Source organism: Zychaea mexicana (genome assembly GCF_025766255.1).
Source record: "Zychaea mexicana strain RSA 1403 chromosome Unknown BDB00scaffold_38, whole genome shotgun sequence".
Taxonomy (NCBI): domain Eukaryota; kingdom Fungi; phylum Mucoromycota; class Mucoromycetes; order Mucorales; family Lichtheimiaceae; genus Zychaea; species Zychaea mexicana.
In genome coordinates, this window is record NW_026516701.1 from 193,626 (window position 1) to 217,324 (window position 23,699).

The window sequence follows — 23,699 nt, forward strand, 5'->3', positions numbered from 1 at the left end:
CAAAGTATGACTTGCAACCCTCCCTTATTGTTACTGCTCCTTTGCCCACAAGTCAGCGAACCGAGTCATCATTCGCTGCAAATCATCAGCACGTCTAGCACTGGCTTCAAGCACCTCTTCATGGTTTGCCTTAATCAGTTCGGTATCCACACCATCGTCAACGACCGTCTCAATGCCCATCTCGGTCATTACTTCCTTTTTAGCATCTTTACCCCTGGCGACAACGACAGGATTGGTAATCAGACTAAGACCAAGCACCTGCATGCCAGCATGACGCGCGACAATGACTTCGTGAACCGTCGACATTCCCACGACATCAGCGCCGATGGATTTCAAGAAGCGTGCTTCAGAACGGCTTTCATACATGGGACCTGAAGAATAAGTATAGACACCTTCACGAATATCATCCTTGGCGATACCGGTCTCGAACGCAGCTCTAAATGCCAATTTGCGCAGGGCGTAGGTATATGCATCTGAGACAGGCGGAAAGCGTGGGCCAAATGTATCCAAATTGGGGCCGATCAAAGGATTCTCGGCTGTCACGGCAGCAAGCGACAAATGATCATTGATCACCATCAGGTCGCCGACCTTGAACTCTGGATTCAGTGCGCCGCAAGCGTTTGTCACCACTAATGTTTGAACGCCCAAGAGTTTCATGACCCGGACAGGGAATGTGCATTGTTGTGGCGAATAGCCTTCGTACAAATGGATACGGCCGACCATAAATACTGTAGGCGTTCTTGAATCACCAAGGTAACCAAAAACCAGCTTTCCGGAATGACCACTCACTGTTTTTGAAACAACAAAACAACTGAATGAGTTTAACGAAATTCATTTACTATGGATGGAGAGAATGAGGCCGAGCAACCCAATTTACCTGTGCTAGTAACAAAACCAGGAATGTCACCATAAAGAAACTCTACTTTGGACGACTGTTCAATCGTGTCGACAAGACCACCGAGACCGGAACCACAGATAATGCCAAGCCGAACATTGTGAAAGTGTTCTGGCAGTTTTTCTTTAAGAAAGTTGCAGCTGGTAGTGTAAGTAATCTCGGAAATGAATACCATCTTGTTGTGTATAAAGATAAACAAGGAGGAGTGCGAGAAGAACTGAAAATCATGCACTCTTTTAAAGAGGCACATATGCTAAATCGTTGGTGACTGTGTGTCCAAATTACACACGCACGGCCAATGAAAAGGTCGAATTTCACAATACTGTGGACGATAATGGAAACAAGGAGCAAAAGATACCTGGTATCTTTCGATGGCGCAACTAAATATGGATACTTGCAGGGCTCTCAGGTGAGATCAAACCGCCGTTTACCAGAGCTTATTATTAGAGTACAAGACTCTCAGGGACAAATGGCTTAACCAAAGTATCGTTCTGGTTTAGATCGAGAAGTGTGGCATTTATTCGAAAAGTTCCATTCTTCCTATCTACTGAACTCACTCTACACAGCGAGGAAAAGGCTGTTATGTACAGTACTTTTTCCGCTGTATCCATTACTTTTTAAGTTTATACTAGTGGTGAACATTCTTAAGTTTCTCCCGTTGTTGGCTAGACATGGATCATAGCATCAATCAGCTATATTTCGGTACCTGTGTAAGTAACAAGCATCTGTACAACAGAAAAGTTGAGAAGCGTCTTATTTGTAAGAAAGGTTCTATCTCATAAAAGTAAAGAGTTTGATAAATCGTTTCCATACATGTATGTCATTATCTTTTGATTGCCTTGATCCAATATCATCACGACAAGTCTTTTAGAATGCGGCTATCTACACTTTGCTTATCATCTGGTAGCAGTTCCGGTATCTGTAACTAAGCAGCTCCTTCTTCCCAACGCAGCCCCCATAGACCGTGTGGCAGAATAATGCGAATTGCATTTGCTAGGCAACACACCAGTGACCAATTAACTGCTGCAGAGTGTTGCAAAAACGCACATCTAATCGAGACTCCTACACCTCCTCTCCCTGAAGAATTAAAGAAGCGCGCTCAAAGGACTCAGGTTGGCAATTACTGCCCTTTTTGGTTGTCTTATGCGTAACGCAAAAGGACAATTGTACCCAAAAGAAAGAGACTCGTCCAGTAGACCAGGTCATAGCTGTATCAACAGCAGAGACTTTATTGCTTGCCTTCTTTGACAAAGCGAAAAAAAAGTTCAAGACGGCCGCAGCAGTTGTCAAGCATCAGCCGGAAGCAAAACCAGCCAGCAGGTTCAGCCGGAAAATAAACCCCACCATGCAGGAAGCCGAATTCCATTGAACGGGTCCTATTTAGCCGAACCAAATGAAAGCCCAAACACGTGTGTGCGTGGTAGAATAATTTTGCCGGGGCATAACTTCTGCATTTTTTTTTTTCTTGTTTGTTGGTTTCTTCTTTCCTTGTCTCATTCCATCACACAATCCGTCTTTCATTTTTCAAGGTTTCGTCATGCCACCCAAGAATAGCGACAACGACGACACTAACATTCGTAATCCCAAGCTTATCCTACGAACATACCAGCCCGGCGATCGAGAAGCCGTGAATGCCGTGTTTACCAGCACGTCCTATGCACTTGTCCTCGAAGGCATACGAGCAAAGCTATGGGCACCCATGACGTGGATATTATGGCTATTTGGCTACACCGGCTTGATGACTGTTGTACCAAGTACACTCCTTGGACCGGGGCCACGTCCAGAATCATGGACCGAATACTTTTTAAAGCTGTTCATTTCAGCAGCGTGGGCGGCCATTGGTTTCGCCATTCTTTTCCTAAAGACAGAGCGCTACGACCTGCGAGACATGGTAGAGGAGGGCCGGGAGAACGATTTGAGCGACCCTGAGGTCTATTACTTGAACTACGAGATTAACGAAGAAGGCGAACGGGTCCGCAAGCCCGCATCGGAGCAACTGCCGTCGCATTTCTGGGTCCTTTCGGTGGATGGTCAAGTTATTGGTATGGCTGGTCTGGCCATGTATGAAGAACGCGTCTTGAGCAAACGGAAACCGCTGGGTACTCCAATGCAAGAGCTTTGCGCCTCCATCTATCGCAAGTATGGTCTGTCCGTGCCGCGCTTTTGCCAGCCGAAAATGTCGTATCGAGTATTTGCGGAGGCGACGGGGAACAAACTGGCGGTGTTGCAGCGATTGGCTATCGAAAATGATTATCAGAGCTGTGGTCTGTCCACCTTGTTGATCAACCGCGTCATGACGTTCGCCAACGAGAACGGCATCGAAGAAGTACTGGCAACGACAAATGAAATGACGATGGCAGCAGAGCAGGTTTTGATCAAGCGACATGGTTTCAAGCAGGTGGAGAAGGAAAAGACGCTGATGGGCAACTATCAAGCGCTCTTGACGTGCAACGTGAAGAAGTGGATGGAAGAGCACGGGGAGCAGACTAAAAGTTACATTAAAAAGGTTTAATCTGTTGGTTTCCTATAATTATTATTCGAACAATGTTAATAGCTTATATATCAGTTTGTGTAGATGGTTTTTGAAGAGAGGATGGCATGGTGCTGCGTGTATGCACCATCGGTGCGTGTAATGGACGAGGCAATTAAGTCTGTGGCCATATCAACAAAGAGCTGCTGTCAGCGATGCCATGTTTCGAGCGTTATGAGCGTATCAATTGAGAGGTGGCAGTAAATGGATCATCTGTAGCTGTCGTCAGCAGCGGTAGCCAGGGGTCTTGGTATGCCTGTTGAGAAGTTTAATTTGTTTGAGATCCATGCGCACAAGGGGGGCTGCTTGTAATGAAGCACTGTCATGCCACATGTGTCCTTCCAAGATTTACGGATTTGCATACTTTGTACCACCATGACACAGCACTATCAGAAAACAATAGCCATACAATTAGGTATACAGCAGCGATTGTCTCTTTATAAATTTATCCGGCAAGCTTTTTTCCAGCTTCTTTCCTTTCTTTTCTTATTTTAAACTGCCGAGTGTACAAAGACGACCCTAGCATAAACCTGCTTCTTCTCTCTTCTTTTCGGTGAAAACACAGCAATGAATTCTCAGGAGGGCTATGTCTCTGATCGCGCCATTGTGTCCATGACCAATGTCAATCCCATGCGAGAGACATTCAACGCTTCGGCGCACCTCATATTCAACCCGGACGCAGAAATACTAAACATTGGCGTGGCTCAAAACGACCTTATGCAGGATGTGTTGAAAGACAAAGTATGATATGATAAGAACTTTCATGCAAGCTTTTGAATAGACTAATCAGACTTGCTCGTCTGCTACAATGATGATAATTATCAGGTTTCGACGTCGCTTGAGTTCCAGGCTAAGGTAAAATAACAGAGGGAATGCGCCTTGTCATATTGCTGACAAAATCCAACAAAAAAATAGGACACGGGCTATGGCGATCCACATGGTTCCAAAAAACTTCGGGACTTGGTTGCCGGGCTCATCAACCGCAACTTCCAGCCTGTTTTGCCCTTGATCACGGACCACATCCTGACCACAACCGGTGCTGGCGCAGCCGTGTTTTTCCTTACGCTAGGCATTACTAATCCAGGCGACAGCGTCTTGGTCATTGCGCCATACTACGGCAACTTTGACTCGGACGTCTGTGTTGGCACCCAAGTCGATAATGTTCCCTTTTATCCGTCGGTTACAGACGATGGCGACGTTTCCATTGACATGGACCGGCTGGAAGAATGTTTCCAAAACGCTAAAGAAAAGAACAACAAGAATATAAAGGCGGTATTGATTACAAATCCACACAACCCGTTGGGCAAGTACGTCATAAGATATGTGTTTTCCTATTTGGGTAATACGCACAGACATGTACATCAGGGAAGAAACTCACCCCATTATGTTCTTTTCACACAAGGTGCTTCTCGCGTGAGTCGTTGGAAACAGTGCTCAAGTTTGCGTCAAAGCACACTTTACACGTCATCTCGGATGAAGTGTATGCCTTATCCACATTTAGCCACATTCTGGATGAAAAGCAGGAGAATCCTTTTACCTCTCTGCTAAGCTTTGGAAATCTCGATCAATTGATTGACCCAGCCTTGGTGCACGTGATATATGGGTTTTCCAAGGATTTCTGTTTGAATGGATTCCGCGTCGGCTTCATCATTGACCAACACAATACCAAACTGCGCCAATATTTGAAATCGTCAGCGTAAGTCTTTCTTTCTATACTACACTATCGCTTCTGGTGACTTATTTCAAACAAGGAACTCACTATACTCCCTCGTGTACATTCTATTGCTATAATAGTTTGTTCAGTTATATCTCATCTATTATGGACCGACTGCTGCGCAATATGCTAGAAGATGCCGAATGGGTGGATAGGTATGAGGATATAGGTATAGTAAGATACCCAAGTCCGGAAAAGACGCTCATATCTTTGTGAATATGTATAGTTTCTTTGCCACAAACCAACGACGGATCGCCGATGCATACAAGTGTGCGACAAGTCTACTCGACAAGCACGGACTGAATTACATCCCATCCCAGGCTGGTCACTTTTTAATGGTTGACGCAACGTCTCATCCTAAAATATCCACTGTTGACGATGAAAAGGCAGTTTTCTTTGCTTTATTGGAGCAAGGCGTATACATTGCTCCTGGACATATCTTCCACACGCGCAAGCCAGGCTATTTCCGACTGACCTTTACTCTCGATCGCCAAAAGCTAGAGACTGGCCTCTCCAAGTTGGCTAAAGTGTTACAGCAGCTTTAAATAAAACATGCTGATTCAAACCAATGCAATAAAGTACCTTGAACACACGGATTGTGAGACATGACCTGCAAATATTTACACGGAACCACTATTTATAAAGCATCTATGATACTATGTATTCTGTTCGTAAGCGAATGCTTATAGTATTTTGCGAATTCTCTATGTGTGGAAAAACTTTTTTGCTTGTATTTGCTGAATTTGCAAGTTAGAATGAAGTTTGTCAAGCGTGTACAGTATCTTATCATTGAAGGTGACGGTTTGCCTGTGTATAATAGCAGCTATACTTAGGATATGCTATTAATCAGCAATGATTTTCGGCTCTTGGCTCTTTATGTTCTAGTTAGTACACTTCCATAACATGAACACAAACATTTTGTGGTGCCTGAATACCCCCAGATTCTCTCTTTTTGACATCCTCTAATATCAATAACGAAACCAAAAGGTCTCCTTCAAAAAACGATGAAGCAAGCAAAAAAAGAAGCGCCGTAAGTTAGTGGGTGGTTCACAATACAGGAATCCAAAACCGTATTTTGTCGGCCATGTGATCTTTTCTTTTGAGGTGCATCCATTTCTCTTTTTCTTTCTTCCCGCCTCAACTCAATCTACTCCTTTCATCGTCTACTTTCCTTCACTTCTCACGAATGACCGACAGAAGATCAATCAAAAGTACTACCGGTGGCAATGCCACGGCAAGAGAGCAAGGAGGGCTGGTTCGGCCAAGGCTGGATTAAACTTTCCCGTGAACCGTATTCATTGCTATCTCAAGAGGAGTCATGGCTCCAAGGAAGTCTGCAGAGTTTCAGCCGTCTTTGTCGCTGCCACCCTGGAATATTTGGTGACTGGAATTGTAGAACTGGCGGGTAATGCTGCACATGGTAACGAAGAGCATCAAATCTTACCACATCATCTCAAGATAGCTATTCGAAACAATGAGGAACTGAACAAGCTACTCGGCCATACCACGGTCCTGCAAAGTGATGTCTTACCCAACATCCACAGCGAGTTGCTCCTTAAAAAGACGAACAAGAAGTCTGGCGAGGTTTCTCGAGAGTTTTAAGCAATAAGTTCCCTATTCTTTCTCGGTTACGACATCTTCTCTCTTTTAAATTGTACATTGATCGAATAGTTTTCTTTTTTTAATCTTTCTTTTTCGTTGCGTTGTCCTGGATCCCTTTTCCTTCTTCCCTGCATTTTATCAACATTGTCTGTTCTATAATGATTTTACCAAGAAATTAGCTCTAACACGTAAATTTGGTGAATATAAAAGAACCCCTCCTCTTCCTTTGGTTCTCTCTTCTTTAGACTATCGATAATGCTAATCCTAGTAGTAAACATGAAAGAGAAAATCTTGCGTAGCATGCCTTTCCGTAGCAAAACCTTCTATCGTCTGTGTGTCGTCGTACTTTGAGCAACTAAAAGACAATCTTCCCGTCCATAATAATCACGACTATTGCTAATAAGCACTGCTTAAAAGTTTTGTTGAGTCGATAAATGCTCTTTCAGTCACACCATAATATAGAATAAAAGACGTTTGTAATGCTAGCTAATTTTTATTATACAGCTAAGAAGCTTTTGAGCACATTGTTATTCTTTCTCCTTTGGAAAATTTCTACAGCTTTTAATGCAGCCCAACAATGTATCACACGAGCCTTCTCTGTTGCACTTTCAGTTTCGCTTGGATGTCGTCAACCTTGCATTGGGTATATTTTGCGAGAAGGTCCTCCTCCTCTTCTCTACAAGTACTAAAGATAATAAATTGTTAATAGTAAGAGAACAATTCGTTTGATGGAAACCCGAAAATTGGTTTCTTGGCCTTCTATGTCACCAATGAAGATATACTATCATATGACAAAGAGTCCTAAGTATGGTGCCTCACATACAGTGGTTCTTCGTTTAATTTCAGCCGCAAAGAGGGTATATAAATTGTTGAAACTACTGAGGGTTGGCACAAAACGAGCGTGATTCAGGCAGTGTACTATGCTTAAAGGGGATATAGAAGAAAGTTAAAATAACTGAGGGTTTCTCTTAATGAAGGGTAAAATTAAACGGGAAACCACTGTTTAGATACAGGCTCTCGATTCTTCCAGTGACGCTTCTTGATTGTTATCGCTTAATCAATTCTATCTCTTATACGTTTTATCAGAGAACTCGTATTAGAGATATAAGATATTTTAGATTGATTATATTATGACACGTACAGATCCGTTGTGTAAGAAAAAACAAGGGAGGACTTGCGTTTTGCAACTGAACCGATGAAAATGTTTCATGAGCGCGTATATATATAGTCGTCGACCATACTCACAAGCGATTGGACGACTATATGATAGATAATCTGTGTCAATGTTTACGTTTTTCTTTCATACCACTATAGTATATCTTTAACTTTCTAATTGGTATTTCATCTTATTTTGCCGCTTCTCATGATTGAAAAGTGAGGGTGACGAGGATGGCTTACTCAGTTCAGCGATTGTCCCCAAGTTGGGTAACTCACTGGCCACTCCGCGCACAAAGGCTACAAGCTCTTGACGAAGACTGTTCACGGTGACGCATAAGTTTTAGACTAGAAGCGAAAAGTTATGTTGGCATTATTGTATCCACTTTAAATCTTCCTTCTTTTTTTGTTAAGAAAAGCTAGAGAAGGAGAAAGAAGGTACAAAAGAGAGTCACCCAATCACTGCCGTCTGTCGTTGATTTTCAGCATTTTTTGACAGGCAGGCACAGATACATATCATGTCATGCGTTTTGTTAACTTATCCCGCAATGCGCTAGATAGGGTTCTCATTCATTATCCTATTGATAGACATAATTACACGCTAAATGGCGACGATACAGTAGTGGCGTTAAATATCATTTATCTATTTTCGACTGTGCGGCAAGTAGACATGTACACATACTACTACTTGTGACCTCTATTTTATGTATGTTTGGAACTTGCTATTTAGTGACTACATATATTCTTTATCGACGCCGGTAATCTTTAAAAGGAACCCCCCTTCCGAGTGTAAGCAAGTTTCATCATTGTCTAGTGAACCACCCTACTAGTCTCGTTCATATTCTCGTTGCAGTTACTGTACATAAACCACAGTACGCTATCGGAAAGGATCGTTTATTCTGTCAGCTGCTTTGCATTCATCCGAGTATTATAAGTTGCGCCCTCGATATGCGAATTCAAATCTGCGGCATTCCGGTGGTAAAATTTGTTAGAGAATAGTATATGCCATATTATGATTGACGAGCCTTCTACACCTACGTACCTTTGATATCGAGCCGTTGCATTTCGCTTCATATGAATGCCTGCCCGAATTTGGCATAGGCGGCTCGTTCTAGAGATAAAGGGGGCGGTTTCCTTTCCACCTCTCTCATATTTGTACATGATACTATGAGAATTGGGGTTTGTCCGAGGTAGAACTGCTAAGGGTACACCGGTTCAATCGGTAAAGTCTCCTTTCGTTATTGTTTGCATCAGTATACACATGAGTTTTTGCTTAGAATGGATTTTAACCTAATTAAAGCTGGTGTGGCCCTAGTATTGAGAAACCATCCAGCCTGAATATTGTTTGGTGCGTGTTACCTAACCATTTGTTGGTGCATGTGAAAGCAGATGCCATCACGCACAGACTTGGAGAGATAAATGTGAGAGAGAGCCGTAGTTTCATTACCGCCCTTTACCTCGACAGCAGTGTAAGTATTAGACCATTATCGTGCTTGTTTCCTTTATGCATCGTATGGTGCAAATGTCTAGAGAGTTTGGTTTGCTGCTGCATTCCCTTTTCCAGTACTCTTGAAGTTTACTCAACGAATCTTCCGTTCAGACATATTTCTATGATTGGCTTCCACCAAGTTCTCGCCGTCAGAGACGTTCATGTCGTAATGAATTTAGTTATACTCCATAATTTTTCCGTTTCCACTCGAGTTCCGTTAAAGCTAGTGGCATGCCCATCGTTAGCAACTCATAGATATGCTTGCTCTTTCGTCCTTTCCAATAACGGCGCGAGCGATTAATATCTACTCGATGATATAGGTCACATTATACCTCTGATTAGCAGTTGGTATATTTTTTTTTAAAAAAAAACACTTTCCTACACACTAAAGCGAAGGGGCCTAAGATTAGAACAAAGAGCATATAAAAATACATGCACTAAAATAAAATGTGAGCGTTACCCATTTAAAAAGTGTTTTCTGCGTGGTTGTTACCAGCAGTGTTTCTAATTTTTCTTTCTTCGTGTTGTTAAGGGCTGTTGCTTCCTTGGCTACTGCTGCTTATCCTAAAATGGGTTTTTATTGGCATGGTTGCACACTTGATTGCTGTGCTTCATCGCTTAATTTACTTCTTGCATATTGCAGCAGCCGGTAATAGTAGCGTTACTCTATCCATCCCGGTAATCCGGCAAAAGTCAGCATCATCTAGTTCTTGGTAATGGCCAGAACATATGTTTTTTCTTATTTCCCACTTATTTGTTTACTGAAAATATACTGGGAGCCCGGGTCACGATCGGCCAATAACAGAAAGATTTATAACGGTGATAATGATATTTGAGAGAAACACGAGCGACGCACAGAGTGATATATGATGCCAATAAATGTAAGACACTGGTTGAGGTTCAATCGGGTGCGTCGTGTACGACCACAGAGCATAAAGTTTGTTTAATGAACGGACAATAGTTGAACACGTGTTTTCTGATGCCCATCAAGCAAGGGAAGGGGTTTATATCGGGTTGGAAGGCGTGGTAGATCGGAAACAAAAAGTAATGCGTGCCGTTGCTGTGGATCCGCACCATCAGATCAGAAAAAGATTCGCACACGCGCATTTACCACCTGTTGTATGTATATAGCATCATTAGCTATGCTATTACTGCAAGCACTGCCTCAAAGCTGTTTATCACGTAACAAAGATGAAGAAACCAAAGGTGAGCACAAAATAAATTTTTCAAAAAAACAATGCAGATCCGCTCGGCAAAAGCAGGCACACGCAGAGGAAAATCTCGTTGCGGATAAAATAAAGGTGCAACAGCATGCAAAGTGGATTTAATAAAAAAAAATTTTGACAGATGTTGCACGAAACAGCTGTAACCAGGATTGAAAAGAGTTGGCTTGTGCCTTAAAAGGTTACGGCCTCTCCCTGCTGGATGGAGGATGCAACAATTTCAACGGCCGCACTCAACCCGGTCTCTTTTCTGGTTCTCGTTCTTTCTCTCTCTCTCTAAAAAAAAGAGCGCGCGATGTCAAAAACTATAGATCAGCAAAAGGAGGTCTTTTTTTTTTTTTTGGCGCTGGATCAGTCCATCAAATTCATTGATCAAGCGGATCAAGCAGCACTGATAGAGGCGTAAAGACGTTAGAGAAATGTTGGGTGGATGGGATTAATATCTACTGCCAAGCAATAGGATGATTCGCGTTGCAAGTGCGCATACATCATACATGCACACGCACAAGCTGCGTATGTGACTCGCGCACACAAATAAAGGCTAATGTTACGACAGCAAAGCAGATGTCTTCTGGTTCATTGCGTGACCCCATGCACACATTTGATAATTTTAGTAAACCCGCGTGCAAGGTGCGACATAGCCGCTGTTGCAATTGATATATAAAGCGTACCTCTAAAAGGAGTCCATTTTCTTTTTTTCTTTTCTTTTCTTCCTCTTTCTCTTTACTTCTACAGTCTGTATATTCTCTTTTCTGCATTATCAACAACAACAACAACAACACAATGTCTGCCGCCGAGAACACTGCTACCACCCCCGCCGCTGCCGATCCCGTTGTACAAAAGGAGGAGGCCAAGCCCGAAGACGACACAACTGCTCCTGCTGTCAACAACGATAAGAAGGAAGACGAGCAGCCCAAGGAGCAGGACGATGCCAAGAAAGACGATGAAAACGTAGCGGCAGCATCTTCTGAAGAGCCCAAGAAGGACGAACAGAAGGATGAGCCCTCTTCTTCCGAGGAGCCAAAGAAGGAGGATGATGGCGAGGCCAAGGAAGAGTCCAAGGAAGAGGCCAAGGACGAAGAAAAGCCTACATCTGAAGCCAAGAACAGCAAGCGATTCACTTTGTTCAAGAAGGGCAAGGGTCTTGGTGGCCTCTTTGGTCGCAGCAAGGTATGTGGTGATACTTTGGATCAGACAAGGGTGATGACAGCAGTGATTGATCATTGATAAATAATACTTATACATGCCATTCTTTTCCCATTATGCATATCTCAGTCGCCTGAGCCATCCAAGCAAGCCAAGGCTGAAGAAGAGCCCGAAGCTGCCGCTGAGACAACCACCACCAACGTCGAATTGCCCAAGATTGAACAAATGGAGCCCATCCAGGCTGATGCCGTTGTCAAGGACGAAGAATCCAAGAAATATGACGACAAGAAGGAGGAGCAGCCCGCTGCTGCTGCTGCTGAGTCATCCCAAGCACAAGACACTACTCACAAGGATCAGGAACAGCAGCAAGAAGAGCAGCCTGCTGCTGCCACTACTGCTGAGGTTACTGAGGAACAAGCAAAGAAGGAGGAAGACAAGAGCAAGGAGGAGACTCCTGCACATGTGAAACGTCAGTCGTTCATCCACAAGCTCTTTAGCAACAAATCCAAGAAGCCCGAACAGAAGCCTGCCCCTGTCAAGGAGGAAGAATCCAGAGAGGAGCCCGCACAACAAGCCGAGGAGCAGCAGCAGCAGCAACCAGAAGAAGCACCCAAGAAGGACAATGAAGAAGAGCAGCAGCCCAAGGAAGAAGCCAAGGAAGAGCCCAAGAAGGATGAAGAGCCTGCTACCGAGGAACAGCCCGCCGCCAAAAAGGAAGAAACTCCTGCTGCTGCCGAAAAGAAGTCCTTATCGCCTCGTCTGGGCCGTCGCTTGACCGCTCTCTTTGGTGGTGGCAAGAAGAACAAAAAGTCCAAGCCTGCTGACGCTGCTCCTAAGGAACCTGAGACTGTCGAAGTAGTCCTCGAGGAAGAAGAGGAGGAGGAACAGCAGCAACCAAAGAAGGAAGAAGACAACGATAACAAGAAGGCCGAGGACAAGAAGGATGACGATGTCAAGGTCGAAGAAGCCAAGAAGGAGGATACCGACGAGAAGGCTGCTGCTGCAAAGGCAGATGAGCAACCTGCTGCTGTTGTCGCTTCGGCATAAATTTTCCCTTGAACACACACACACCCCACTAACCTAACGCTACCTCCTTTTACCATTGTTACAATTTCTGCATCTTCCCTTACTTTTAGCTACATCTTATACTATTATAATACCAAGTAGAGTAATCTAATCTTTCTATTCTATCTTTTATTCTCATCCATTATTTTTGTAACCGAGAAAGATACATATAGCAAATGCTGATGGAACGACCTTCTTCGTTTCAATTCATCACACATGCTATTGCTTTTACATTGTAAATGATGGATCAAGTTCCGCCTCAAAGGCAGTAATTTCTTGCTTTGATTCCAAACCGATCCATCTGTCAGTCCGTGGTTGCCTCGAGATACAAAGTTTTGCTTGCATGGAATTGTATCGATAGCTATTCAGCACTCCGCATCAACGTTCTCATTCTTTCGCTCCTCATTTTATCCTGCTTCACAACGTTTGAAAGGAAACATCAGTCCGTCATGGCAAGAGTATCGCTTGAGGGTCGTGTGTGGCTTCGTAATGAATTGAAGACCGCATCAAAGGGTATTAGAAGAGAGAAATGTCAATTAGAGTCAATATACATTGCACATTGCTAGAATATACTGTATAAAATGGCTAATTCTTCATTAAAACAACGTTTTGCTGCTTTTGCCTTAAAGATTGTTTTTCACCACTTTTAGCAATTTTCAGTAGTAGTAGGTTGCCAGTGCTACAAGCTTATTTTTTCCGCTGCATGAATCACGGTACTAAATACCGTCATTCATGCTTTTCCTCCGTGTACCTTTGTGCTTAACGTAAGCGAGCTACGAATCATTCACTCTTGAAAATGAGTATTAACGCAGAAACAGACGGACTTATTATCATCTCACTACTGTATATCGAATGCTTTCTTGGACCAGCCAGGTCATTTTGGACCGCTCTTTTTTTCTTGAGAGGCGCGCGAATCGATCCATCATCTGCACAAGGGTCAACATCGGCGAAAATAAGCAAAGCATAAGTGTACACAATCGACACCACTCTCACTGAAATTAACCTGGGAAACCAAGCTACACATCTGTGGTAGTTAGAATCCTTCTCATTATTGGTTATATATACGTTTATGCTAACGGTTTATGTTACCATTTGAACCAAATAGAGCAAAAACGAGAGACGCCATCCGAAATGTAAAGTGTACTGTGTACTTGAAGCTTGAGCAAAACACAAAGCTTCTGCTCGTGATACGTTTCACGATGATACTGGAATTAAAGGCAATGACAACGGGGTGGGTAAAAGCATGCGAATAGCGCAGAAAACAAGAAGTCTTGGATAACCACGGCTGATCACCTTTGGCATAATGCTGAAAAAGACAAAATACGCGATATCTTGATATCTTGATATATCAGCACCCTGTCAATGTACCCAACATTTTCTTGTAGGTTCTCAACAATACAAGACTAAGGAGATGTACAAAGTGGCCGATCTTGTCACCAAACCAAGTTCATCCCAGACACATCGCTTTTCAATGCGACACTATCGTACACCCTACCAGAAGAACTTCGACAGCGCAGGCCTCTGAATATCTATGAGCATGTACTACATCATACTAGTTTTCTGCATCAACTACTCTGACATCGACAGCAACAAGAGCATAATGCTAAAACGGCAATAAATGGTACAAACGAATCATGAATACACATTGGGATAAATGCCCGTATGAAAATAATAAGTTTAAATACCGTGTCTATCATATATAAACAGTTATTGACACGCAACCCATCCTTTACATCATTTTTGTCAAATATAATACATCCATAAACCAATAGAGTTTCATATACAGTATTATAGCACATCACAGAGTACTTAATCACAAAGAAGCAGTAGCAGTAAGTAGTAGTCGAAGTCGACGAACCGTTATATCGCAATGTAGAACTCGAGTACGCGACCTTTTTTTGGTCCTTGGATCTGCTGCTGTGTCACAATGCGCGCACGTTGTTTGGAGGTGCACGCATTGCTTTATTACATGCAACATCGAAGGACTAACAGACATAAAAGAGGATAGTGTATCAGTCTCGAAGACGCTAACGTGTATACCGTAAATATGCTGTTACAATGATACAAAAGAAGAATGCTTGCATGTAAAGTACTTGAAAAAAAATAACCAACAAGTTATGCCAAAGAAAGACAAATTTAGATAAACGCTACTGATTATTCGGAGCATGTTGTTGCTGTGTAAGTAGAGTACACTGCATAATTCAGCATCAAGTCTTACAACGAGTGAAGGGAGGACCAGAAACTTAATGTGGATAATAAGCTTTGGTATGCATGAGCTATGCTATAGTCAAGAATAATAATAAAAGCTCCGCATTTGCCATCGACAGTAGATAGGGCTCCTGAAACAAATGGGTACCCTGATTTTTTTTTGCTTGCTCTCCCTCTCTCCTTTTGAGTAAAAACTTCCTCACTTCTCCAGAAGAAGCAAAGAAAAAAAAAACAATGCTTTCTGCAGAAGCGCCCCTTGTCGACACAGCTGTACTTGATTCCAACAATAACGATACTACCATTAATGACACGCCAACTCCTGCACCCGACACCGCGACGAGCAGTCTCATTGAGGATGTTACACTGACCATTATAGCCCATCCATACCTTGATGAATTGGCTGACAAAATTCGAAACGAGCCCATTCCTTGGGAGGTATGATAAAAACACTAATCTTTTGCAAACGCGTGTAACTTAACATAGAGTGTGGTTGTTGCTATGGTAACTATACAATAGGGTTATGAACGTGCCGGTTTAATTACAGCAGACGAAGTGGCAATGATTCAACATGTCGAAAATAAGTCATCAGAGGAAATCACACACGTCATGTCCGAGGTATGTTTTATTTTCTCTAATGCTTGAAGGTTTTCGTATCAAAGAAAGTATCAAGGCTCTAAATGTGTGTATATTGTATTGTAAAAAATAAGCACGGACTCTATTATGCGGGTATGTACCTGGATTTGATGCATAAACTGGCACGCGTGGACGCAGTTCAAAAGGTGCTGGTCATGATTCAAGACATGCTGAATGGTATACAATATTGATTTGTTTTGTTGTTGTTAGCAGTACCAATTATATGCTATTACGAGCGTTTCATTCATTTTTTACAACTATTAAATTTATACAAATTCTAGAACACGATGAAAGGATTGTGCTGTTTCATCAAGCGTCAGAAGGCCGTCCTGGCTATCCTTTTGCGCCGTTTCACAAGTAAGGAGAAGGAGAAAAGGGGACTGAGGATATAGAGAAAGAAACCATGCAAGGGGTGGAGCAACCTTTCAAAAGTGACTTTGCTAGCATTGTTCCCCATCAAAGCCCCATAGACCATGTGCACTTGAACTTCACGTGTTTTTGTCTGATTCAATCCACCAACATAGGGCCTTGCGTATCAATGATGAATTCATTGGTATCCAATCTAGCAAACTTCTGGCGCTTCTTGTCTGGTAAAAAAGAAACATATCACTCATATACATACATTTCAGCTATGTACTAAAACTTCTTCTGTATCGACCTTTGGACAACATATCATGCTACACAGCTCGACCAAGAACCGAGACATCGACATTGATGACTTTTTCCGGTGGATGACGTTCCAGCTGCAAAGTCGTAATCCCAGTCTTATCGAGCTGAATATCCAAATTCTTGATGCCTTGTTCCATATACCCGCCTACCGAAAATCTTTCTGGAATACACTCCACGCCATGGATTCGTAAGTTTTTAAAAGTGGCATTAGAAATAAGAGACGTATGGAATTTCGATATAGGAAGCTGGCGAAGAACGATACTTATCTCTTACTCTTTTCTTCATGTAAATAGGTTTATCAATGTATTGAAGAAAGGCACTTCAAATCCACAAGTGACGTATGAAGCTGTTTTTGCTTTATGGCTATTGACATTTGACGAAGAAATTGCCGCAAACTTGAACAGGTAAGAGACTAGCCTGATAAACCAAAGGCAAAGAATTTTCTGTTGCTGTAATAACATCAGATGACTTGACCATGTATGACGCTGTATAGAAAATACGATGTGATCCCTATGCTGGTCGAAATAGCAAAGTCGGCTGTCAAGGAAAAGATCATTCGTGTGGTCGTGGCCACGTTCAAGGTACAATCATGAAGGGAAATGGGAAATCTAATATCAGCCTATTAATTGATGCGAGTGGGGCTGACAACATAGAACCTTGTGGAGAAAGCACCCAAGGCCAACTTGTCTGCCATGCTGGTAGCCAAACTATTGCCGTTTACTGAGCACTTGCACACAAGAAAATGGTCGGATCAAGAAGTTGTCAATGACATTGACTTGATTCAGGCCGAGTTGCAAAACAACTTTCAAAGTCTCACGTAAAGTATTATTGACCGGGATGGGTGTGTATGTCTTATGAGGTGAAGTGGAAGGCTAATGTGTGTGGGTGGGGAGGATGCTTTTAGGACGTTTGAAGTGTATGCCTCGGAACTGGAAACCGGGAAGCTGGAATGGTCGCCACCGCATCAATCCGAAAATTTCTGGCAAAAAAATGCCGTTCGGTTAAACGAAAATGATCACCAATTACTAAAGTAAAAAAACGAATTCACTTTCACACACACACACGCTGCCCCCAAACCTCCCTTTTGACAGCAACATCATTCACGCTCATCTTTGTAGAATGCTCGCTCGTCTGTTGAGCTCGAACAAGACCGAGATCCTTGCCATTGCCTGCCATGACGTGGGCCAGTATGCCAAATACGCAGGTGCCGATGGTAAAAAGTACCTCCATGATCTGGGCGCAAAGCAGCGTGTGATGGAACTGATGACGCATGAAGATCAAGAAGTGCGCTACTATGCATTATCTGCCACGCAGAAATACTTTGCCATGTCATCTTGAGCGAAAAATTAAATTCTCCTTTCTTCCTTCATCCACACACACACATACACACACACACTCTCTCTCTCTCTCTCGATTTTTTCCTATTTACGGTGTTATACCAGAAAAGGGAAGAGTTACCCGACACAAAGAACACAGACACACAAGAATTCCACCAACCACATTTTATATATCACCTCTCTATCCTATAACAAAATACGAATTAAAGTTTGCTGTACATCTACGAGTGAACAAGCCATCGTCTGCTATATACCATGTCGCCACCATCGCTTCTTCGTGAGGCACAAGGAACGCTCGACGGCATTCGAGCTACACTGAGTCGCTTACGCAGCATCGAGCATGACGTTTTGTGAGAATATGAATCCTTGTTGATCAGATCAAGCCATAGAGAATAACTACTTGTCATACTGACTCATGGAGTTTCTTTTACTTATAAAGATGCTTATACGAACGCTTTACACAAACCATGGTTGTTTGCAGTGGCCATCTCGTACAAGCGCTTGTCCAAATCGAGCCTCAGCAGGCTGATCTACACCGTGAGTATGTTGCACAGAGAATAAAGAGAACAAAGCTAAAGTCACCAGCACCCTCCACTACTTTTTAAAGTTCAACAAGTGATTAAGGTCTTGTTGCAGCAAGAACTCAAGCCGCAACAGTCCACCATGGGACAGCCATTGCCGTCGTCTCGGTCGTTCAGCAGCAACAACAACAACGACAACAACAACAAGGCAAGAGTAACACCAACAACAACGACGACAACGGAGAGAAAACACGTTTCGTATGTAGGAGTAGTAGGAGTAGCATAATGTGATTTGTGTGTCAAGTTTGAAACGGGAAAATAAGGGTGTATTCATCATGCTTACATACTGCATTGATCATTGGCAGTGGTAGTAGTGTGCCCAGCAGGGTGGAATCGTCGGAACTTTCATTGCAACAGGCTATTGACAAGTACCTTCAGCTTGAGCAACATGTCCGTCAACTGGAATCCGAGGTGGAGTCACTGCAGCGCTTCCGGGATGAAAACATTGTGTGTTTGGCGCGTATGGCTATCCAGGAACAAGAACGACAACAGGCTGCTGCTGCTGCTGCTGCTGCTGCGAGTACGCCAAGAAGAAACAATAAAAGTAGTAGTGATTAGTTATGCACAAAAAAAAAGGTGCTGCTGCTGATGATGATGACGATGGGCCCGTGCGACGTTGAATAAACAAAAAAAAAACGCGCGCTTAAAAGCGGTGATTGGTTGTGTGAGGTGGGGTGGACCGGGGAAGAAAGAAAGAAGCGTGATACCATGTTTTTTTTTTTTTTTTGCTTGGGTCAGGTGATTTGCTCTTTATGTTCAGATGATGCCATGAGGATTAGGAAAGCTTGACGTAATAGAAGAAGCAGCAGTCCAGCACACCTCATTCACTGTAAGGTACAACACGTCTTGTTCGTTGTCTTTGTTTGTACCGAGTATCATACGTACCTGTAACAGCCCTCTTGGCGTGCAATGTCGATATGGCTGTAACTGCCCGTACCAGCTGCTGCTATATACTCTCCCTCATTAATTGCCCGCCCAAAAAGAACTGATCTGCAACTTCTTGTAACAAGAAAGAGTGGGTTGGGTTGCATATACGAGATAGAAGAATGATAATCCGGTATGTTTGTTGTTGTTGTTGTTGTTTTAGCAGCAGCGCCCGCATGTACGACCGTCATGATGTGTGTTATGCAAAAAGGGCTGTGTCAAATGTAACGGTGTTTGGGATACTCTCACGGTCGACCCTCGGCGCAGGGATTCCGCGTAATATGGAATGGATGATGTGGGGAAAGAAACACACACGCACAGAAAGAGAGCGACAGAAGGGAAAGGGTGCACAGAGGGGGCCAAAGGCAGTTTGGGATCTTTGTTTTCTAGTAGCAGTAGTAGCAGTAGCAGTCTCTTCCAATGCACCCTCACACAGCTTCCATCATCAAATTATGCAGCACAGAACAGACACTCGCAGCAAAAGAGAATTAAAGTTGTGTGCGGGGTCGTCCCGCTCTTTTTTATTGCAGCCTACCAACCAGCCAGTCCAACTCATTTTTAAACACATAACACACACACAAGCACACACATACACACGCTTTCTTTCTTCTTTCTCCTCCTTCCCCCCCTCTCTCTCTTTCTCTCTTTCTTTTCTTTTAGCTCTGCCTTGGTTTTTCTTTTTCCGATCCTTACAGAAACAGAAAACGGAGGAGAACATGACAGAACAGCACCATGGAGAATTAGCAGCGTATTCACGAAAACGCAAGCAAGATGTACACTATGAAGACAACAGCAACAACAACAACAACAACTCGTGGTTTGCGACAACGACAGGTCGTGAGAGTCCAAGCCAGTTTCTGGATCAGCTTCATCACTCAACCTCTGCGTCATCCCATGGTCTTGGCTTCGAGTTTCTTCCTCCTCCTCCTCCTCCTCCTCCTCCTCCTCCTCCTATTAGCACAACCACAACACATCATCATCGTCATGATCAGCACCAATCCGGCGAATTGGTGAGTACAGCGGCGGCCGATGAATTTATCTCGTATAACGACCATCAACGCCGCCAACAACAACAACAACACGAACAACTTCGCTTGAACGATCTGCAAAGTATTCATGAGCGCAATCAGCAACAACTGATTCAATCGTGGGTTGGCGGTGGTGGTGGTAATAACAGCAGTGGACGACAACATTCGCCACAAACAAGCTTCTCGCCTACAACACCAGCGTTCTTTTCGCCCAGTTTTCTCGAGTCGTTGCAGCATGAAGATGATCCTACAAGTAGACAATTTATGCAGCATCAAGAGCCGTCCTCGTCGTCCTCCTTGGATGCTTGGCCGCCCGTACCACCACCACAACACCATCATCCTCCCCATCCACAACAACACTCGTACGAGTTCCCTCCTTCCATGGATTCTATGGTCCGTATTTTGAACAGAGACTATGCTGTTAGCTGCACCAACCACCCGCTGGTGGTAGTCTTTGGAAGATAGTGGGGGTGGGGTTGAAGTTGTATAGAATTGATGCTCATCATGATGCAAAACATATCGTTATTACAGATGGATCGAGCACGGACCCATAGTCATAGCGAGCCACTCTCCTTGTTCCACTCTTCATCCACCACATCGATCCTTTCACCGCCTCAATCACCCTCTTCACCGAGTCCATTCATTCGAAGCAACTCATCCTCACTGCGCGCACGTCCTATTCCCGAAGAGCAAGACGACGACAGTAACAGCAATAATAACGAGTATGGGGGTCGTACTCATCATCCCCACTTGGAGCTACGTAGTCTGAAAGCCGGCCTTGCAACCGCTCGTATGATGCAAAGCACTGCCAATGCCACTCGACTCAAACCGTTGATTCAAAGTTATTTGCAATCGCCTGACCCAATTGCTGCCGGTGAGAAAACTGTCATTTTGCTGACGAGCAAAGTGGCACAGAAATCCTATGGAACTGAGAAAAGGTATATTTTTTTTTCTTTTCCTTTTGTACAACTCCCTTTTTATGTGGGGAAAAAGAGGTATTTATAAAATAGGGTCGATACCTTAGGTTTCTATGTCCCCCACCCACGGCTATTATTATGGGCACGTCGTGGTGGAAACCACCGTTCGACGAAAGCGGCGAGTATAGCCCACCTTTGCTGACCGTGTGTATTTCGGGTGAAGCCACGAGCCAGCCGGGCCAGGTGGAATGGTACAACTCGGCCGGTGCAGCCGTTGGTCAAACGGGCCATCCAAGATCACCCCCTCTGTCATCATCATCCTCCTCTACTGCCTCACCCCGTTTCCGTAGCACTAGCAATACTACGAATGGTGTGGCCACTACCGTTGGCAGCAGCAGCAGCAGCGGAAGTGGAGATCCACTTGGCCTGCAAAAACAACAAAGAGCTGATGTGGACTGGTACCACAACCACGAACAAGATCCCTTGACGGCCGGTCGATGTGTTGCCAAGAACCTGTACATCAATGACGCCGACGAAAAACGCAAACGCGTTGAATGTCTTGTGCGGATCCAACTCGGCGACGGGTCGCTCCTTGGCACGTTAGCAAGCAAGGGCATCAAAGTGATTAGCAAGCCGAGCAAGAAACGACAGAGTGTGAAAAACATGGAGCTCTGCATTCATCATGGTACAACGGTTTCCTTGTTTAATCGTATTCGGTCACAAACAGTGAGCACAAAGTATTTGGGTGTCTCATGCGGATCCGCATTTGCTGCACCGGGCTATCATGAGAACATCAACAACAACAGCAACAGCAACAGCAGCAGGAATGGCTGTGGCAATAAATCATCGACCCAGGGTGGTAACGATGCAAGTAATAGCGGAACTTGTTTTGTGGCAAGAACAACAAGCTGGGATCCGTTTGTGATCTGGATCGTGGACACGACGCGTGCACCGGGCGATATGGCACAACAGCCAGAGAGCGAGTCTCCAGAAGACTATATCGGCCACAATGTGCATGTGAACAACAATCGCAATGTCAGCTACCCTCCACCGCCGGCCATTGCTCTTCGGAACACGACCGACCAGCCGATCGCCATCCATTACAACCAGCATATCGTCCTCCAATGTCTGACCACCGGACTCGTGAGTCCCGTCATGATTATCCGCAAAGTCGACAAGGCATCCACTGTGGTGGGCGGTGCACGCGCTCCTATGGACCAAGCCGGTGGCGGTGAATTTGGCGACGAAATGCTTGGAGATCCTGTTTCACAACTCCACAAGGTTGCATTGCAAATCGTGCAAGATCCATCTCAGGCTGTACACCATCATCAACAACAACAACAACAACAACAACAACAGAATAATGGTGGTGGTGGTAGTGGTAGCATGGATCCTTTACTTTCAACTTTATCGTCACCGTCGTCGTCGTCTTTGCCGTCGTTGTCGATGTCAGATGGATGGATGTTGCCAAAGAGTCAGCACCCCATCACCTACCTGGCTTGTTTGAACGACATGGTTGGCATGCACAAGACGGTGGAACGACGCAAGCCCGTGTTGGGATGGGAAGACATTACGTCGCAAGAAGCGAGTGGTAAGGTTGTGCGCAAACGACGTGTGTCGACGGACCAGATTGGTGACATGGAAAGCATGTTTCGACGACGCACGAATACGTTGGATAGCACGAGCGGTCTGTTCAGTCATACAAACAGCAGTAATAATGACGTGTATGAATACGATCATCTCTTCAACCGAGCACGGTCCCATTCCATTTCGTCTGGTAGTGGTGCTAGTATTATGCATCATCGACCTACGAGTGCTAGTCGTCGTATGTCGGTTGCAAGCACGAGCAGCACAGGCAGTGGTGGTAATGGTGGTGGTGGTGTTAATGGTGCCAGTCATCATCATGGTTTGGGTGCATATTGGTCAGAAGATGTAACGGATGCAGCAGTGTGGACGATCGTTGGAACAGGTAAACAAAAAAAACCATGCCTCTCTCTCTCTCTCTCTTTCTCTCTCTTCTATCTTTTTAATGCTTTCTCTTTTCTTTACGAACCATTAGACTGTGCCACATTCAAGTTCTGGGCACCGCAACCTACTGAAGCAACCACCATGACGCCGTTCCCTTCACTCTCGCACTTGTCAATGAGCACCGCAAACAACAATGAAGCGACGACGACGACGGCGACGACGACACCACTAATGACACTCCACGGTGAGAATTTCACGCGCGATCTCCAGGTTTGGTTTGCAGATGTCAAAGCCTCGCATACCGAGTACAGGGGACGCGAGGTGGTCCTGTGCCATGTCCCGCCGCGGCATGAATTGATCGAGTCGGTCCACGTCGAACGTGAGCTCGATGGAAGTCTGAAGCTGCCCATCTTGCTGGTCAGAGGGGAAGGTGTTATCGTGTACAAGACAAACCATTACCATCGTTTCTAAAGACTTTATGCTATCTTCTTTTCTTAATCGCGCACAACAAAACAACGTCCCTTTGTCTTTTTTTTCTTTTTTCTTCCTTCCCGCTATGTATACACACAACACAGACAACCCGCCAACTCCACACACACAAAAATTGATATGCCT

The 23,699-nt window shown here is 44.2% G+C and overlaps 9 protein-coding genes across 9 annotated transcripts; 8 read left to right on the top strand and 1 right to left on the bottom strand.

The window, feature by feature from the left end:
- Nucleotides 1–30: 30 nt before the first annotated feature.
- BDB00DRAFT_763985 (purine nucleoside phosphorylase) lies at nucleotides 31–1,070 on the bottom strand (the record flags this gene model as incomplete). The annotated part of the gene is made up of 2 exons (XM_053119434.1): nucleotides 31–788; nucleotides 878–1,070. 2 exons carry the CDS (start codon nucleotides 1,068–1,070, stop codon nucleotides 31–33), a joined length of 951 nt encoding a protein of 316 aa, XP_052979520.1.
- Nucleotides 1,071–2,356: 1,286 nt separating this feature from the next.
- On the top strand, nucleotides 2,357–3,852 carry BDB00DRAFT_824155 (uncharacterized protein). Its single transcript, XM_053123585.1, has one exon. The coding sequence runs from the start codon at nucleotides 2,433–2,435 to the stop codon at nucleotides 3,405–3,407; it is 975 nt and encodes a 324-aa protein (XP_052979521.1). The 5' UTR covers nucleotides 2,357–2,432; the 3' UTR covers nucleotides 3,408–3,852.
- BDB00DRAFT_824160 (pyridoxal phosphate-dependent transferase) lies at nucleotides 3,853–5,796 on the top strand. The gene is made up of 6 exons (XM_053123586.1): nucleotides 3,853–4,166; nucleotides 4,251–4,280; nucleotides 4,341–4,732; nucleotides 4,828–5,121; nucleotides 5,220–5,294; nucleotides 5,366–5,796. Exons 1-6 carry the CDS (start codon nucleotides 3,993–3,995, stop codon nucleotides 5,682–5,684), a joined length of 1,284 nt encoding a protein of 427 aa, XP_052979522.1. The 5' UTR covers nucleotides 3,853–3,992; the 3' UTR covers nucleotides 5,685–5,796.
- A 347-nt stretch (nucleotides 5,797–6,143) lies between these two features.
- Nucleotides 6,144–7,093, top strand: BDB00DRAFT_939119 (histone-fold-containing protein; the record flags this gene model as incomplete). Its single annotated transcript, XM_053129309.1, has 2 exons — nucleotides 6,144–6,169; nucleotides 6,381–7,093. The coding sequence occupies 2 exons, from the start codon at nucleotides 6,144–6,146 to the stop codon at nucleotides 6,739–6,741; spliced, it is 387 nt and encodes a 128-aa protein (XP_052979523.1). The 3' UTR covers nucleotides 6,742–7,093.
- A 4,298-nt stretch (nucleotides 7,094–11,391) lies between these two features.
- BDB00DRAFT_788114 (uncharacterized protein) lies at nucleotides 11,392–12,801 on the top strand (the record flags this gene model as incomplete). The annotated part of the gene is made up of 2 exons (XM_053120760.1): nucleotides 11,392–11,778; nucleotides 11,884–12,801. The coding sequence occupies 2 exons, from the start codon at nucleotides 11,392–11,394 to the stop codon at nucleotides 12,799–12,801; spliced, it is 1,305 nt and encodes a 434-aa protein (XP_052979524.1).
- Nucleotides 12,802–15,164: 2,363 nt separating this feature from the next.
- On the top strand, nucleotides 15,165–17,676 carry BDB00DRAFT_824165 (ATPase V1 complex subunit H). The gene is made up of 11 exons (XM_053123587.1): nucleotides 15,165–15,462; nucleotides 15,544–15,642; nucleotides 15,735–15,837; nucleotides 15,942–16,017; nucleotides 16,185–16,250; nucleotides 16,346–16,516; nucleotides 16,623–16,733; nucleotides 16,823–16,910; nucleotides 16,983–17,146; nucleotides 17,234–17,359; nucleotides 17,448–17,676. The coding sequence occupies exons 1-11, from the start codon at nucleotides 15,262–15,264 to the stop codon at nucleotides 17,665–17,667; spliced, it is 1,425 nt and encodes a 474-aa protein (XP_052979525.1). The 5' UTR covers nucleotides 15,165–15,261; the 3' UTR covers nucleotides 17,668–17,676.
- Nucleotides 17,677–17,794: 118 nt separating this feature from the next.
- Nucleotides 17,795–18,900, top strand: BDB00DRAFT_381892 (uncharacterized protein). The gene is made up of 4 exons (XM_053117155.1): nucleotides 17,795–18,016; nucleotides 18,106–18,203; nucleotides 18,274–18,445; nucleotides 18,553–18,900. The coding sequence occupies exons 1-4, from the start codon at nucleotides 17,922–17,924 to the stop codon at nucleotides 18,803–18,805; spliced, it is 618 nt and encodes a 205-aa protein (XP_052979526.1). The 5' UTR covers nucleotides 17,795–17,921; the 3' UTR covers nucleotides 18,806–18,900.
- An 822-nt stretch (nucleotides 18,901–19,722) lies between these two features.
- BDB00DRAFT_381938 (uncharacterized protein) lies at nucleotides 19,723–20,923 on the top strand. Its single transcript, XM_053117156.1, has one exon. It carries the CDS (start codon nucleotides 19,888–19,890, stop codon nucleotides 20,662–20,664), a length of 777 nt encoding a protein of 258 aa, XP_052979527.1. The 5' UTR covers nucleotides 19,723–19,887; the 3' UTR covers nucleotides 20,665–20,923.
- BDB00DRAFT_381939 (uncharacterized protein) lies at nucleotides 20,924–23,675 on the top strand. Its single transcript, XM_053117157.1, has 3 exons — nucleotides 20,924–21,137; nucleotides 21,210–23,085; nucleotides 23,176–23,675. Exons 2-3 carry the CDS (start codon nucleotides 21,255–21,257, stop codon nucleotides 23,553–23,555), a joined length of 2,211 nt encoding a protein of 736 aa, XP_052979528.1. The 5' UTR covers nucleotides 20,924–21,137; nucleotides 21,210–21,254; the 3' UTR covers nucleotides 23,556–23,675.
- The last annotated feature ends 24 nt before the right edge of the window (nucleotides 23,676–23,699 follow it).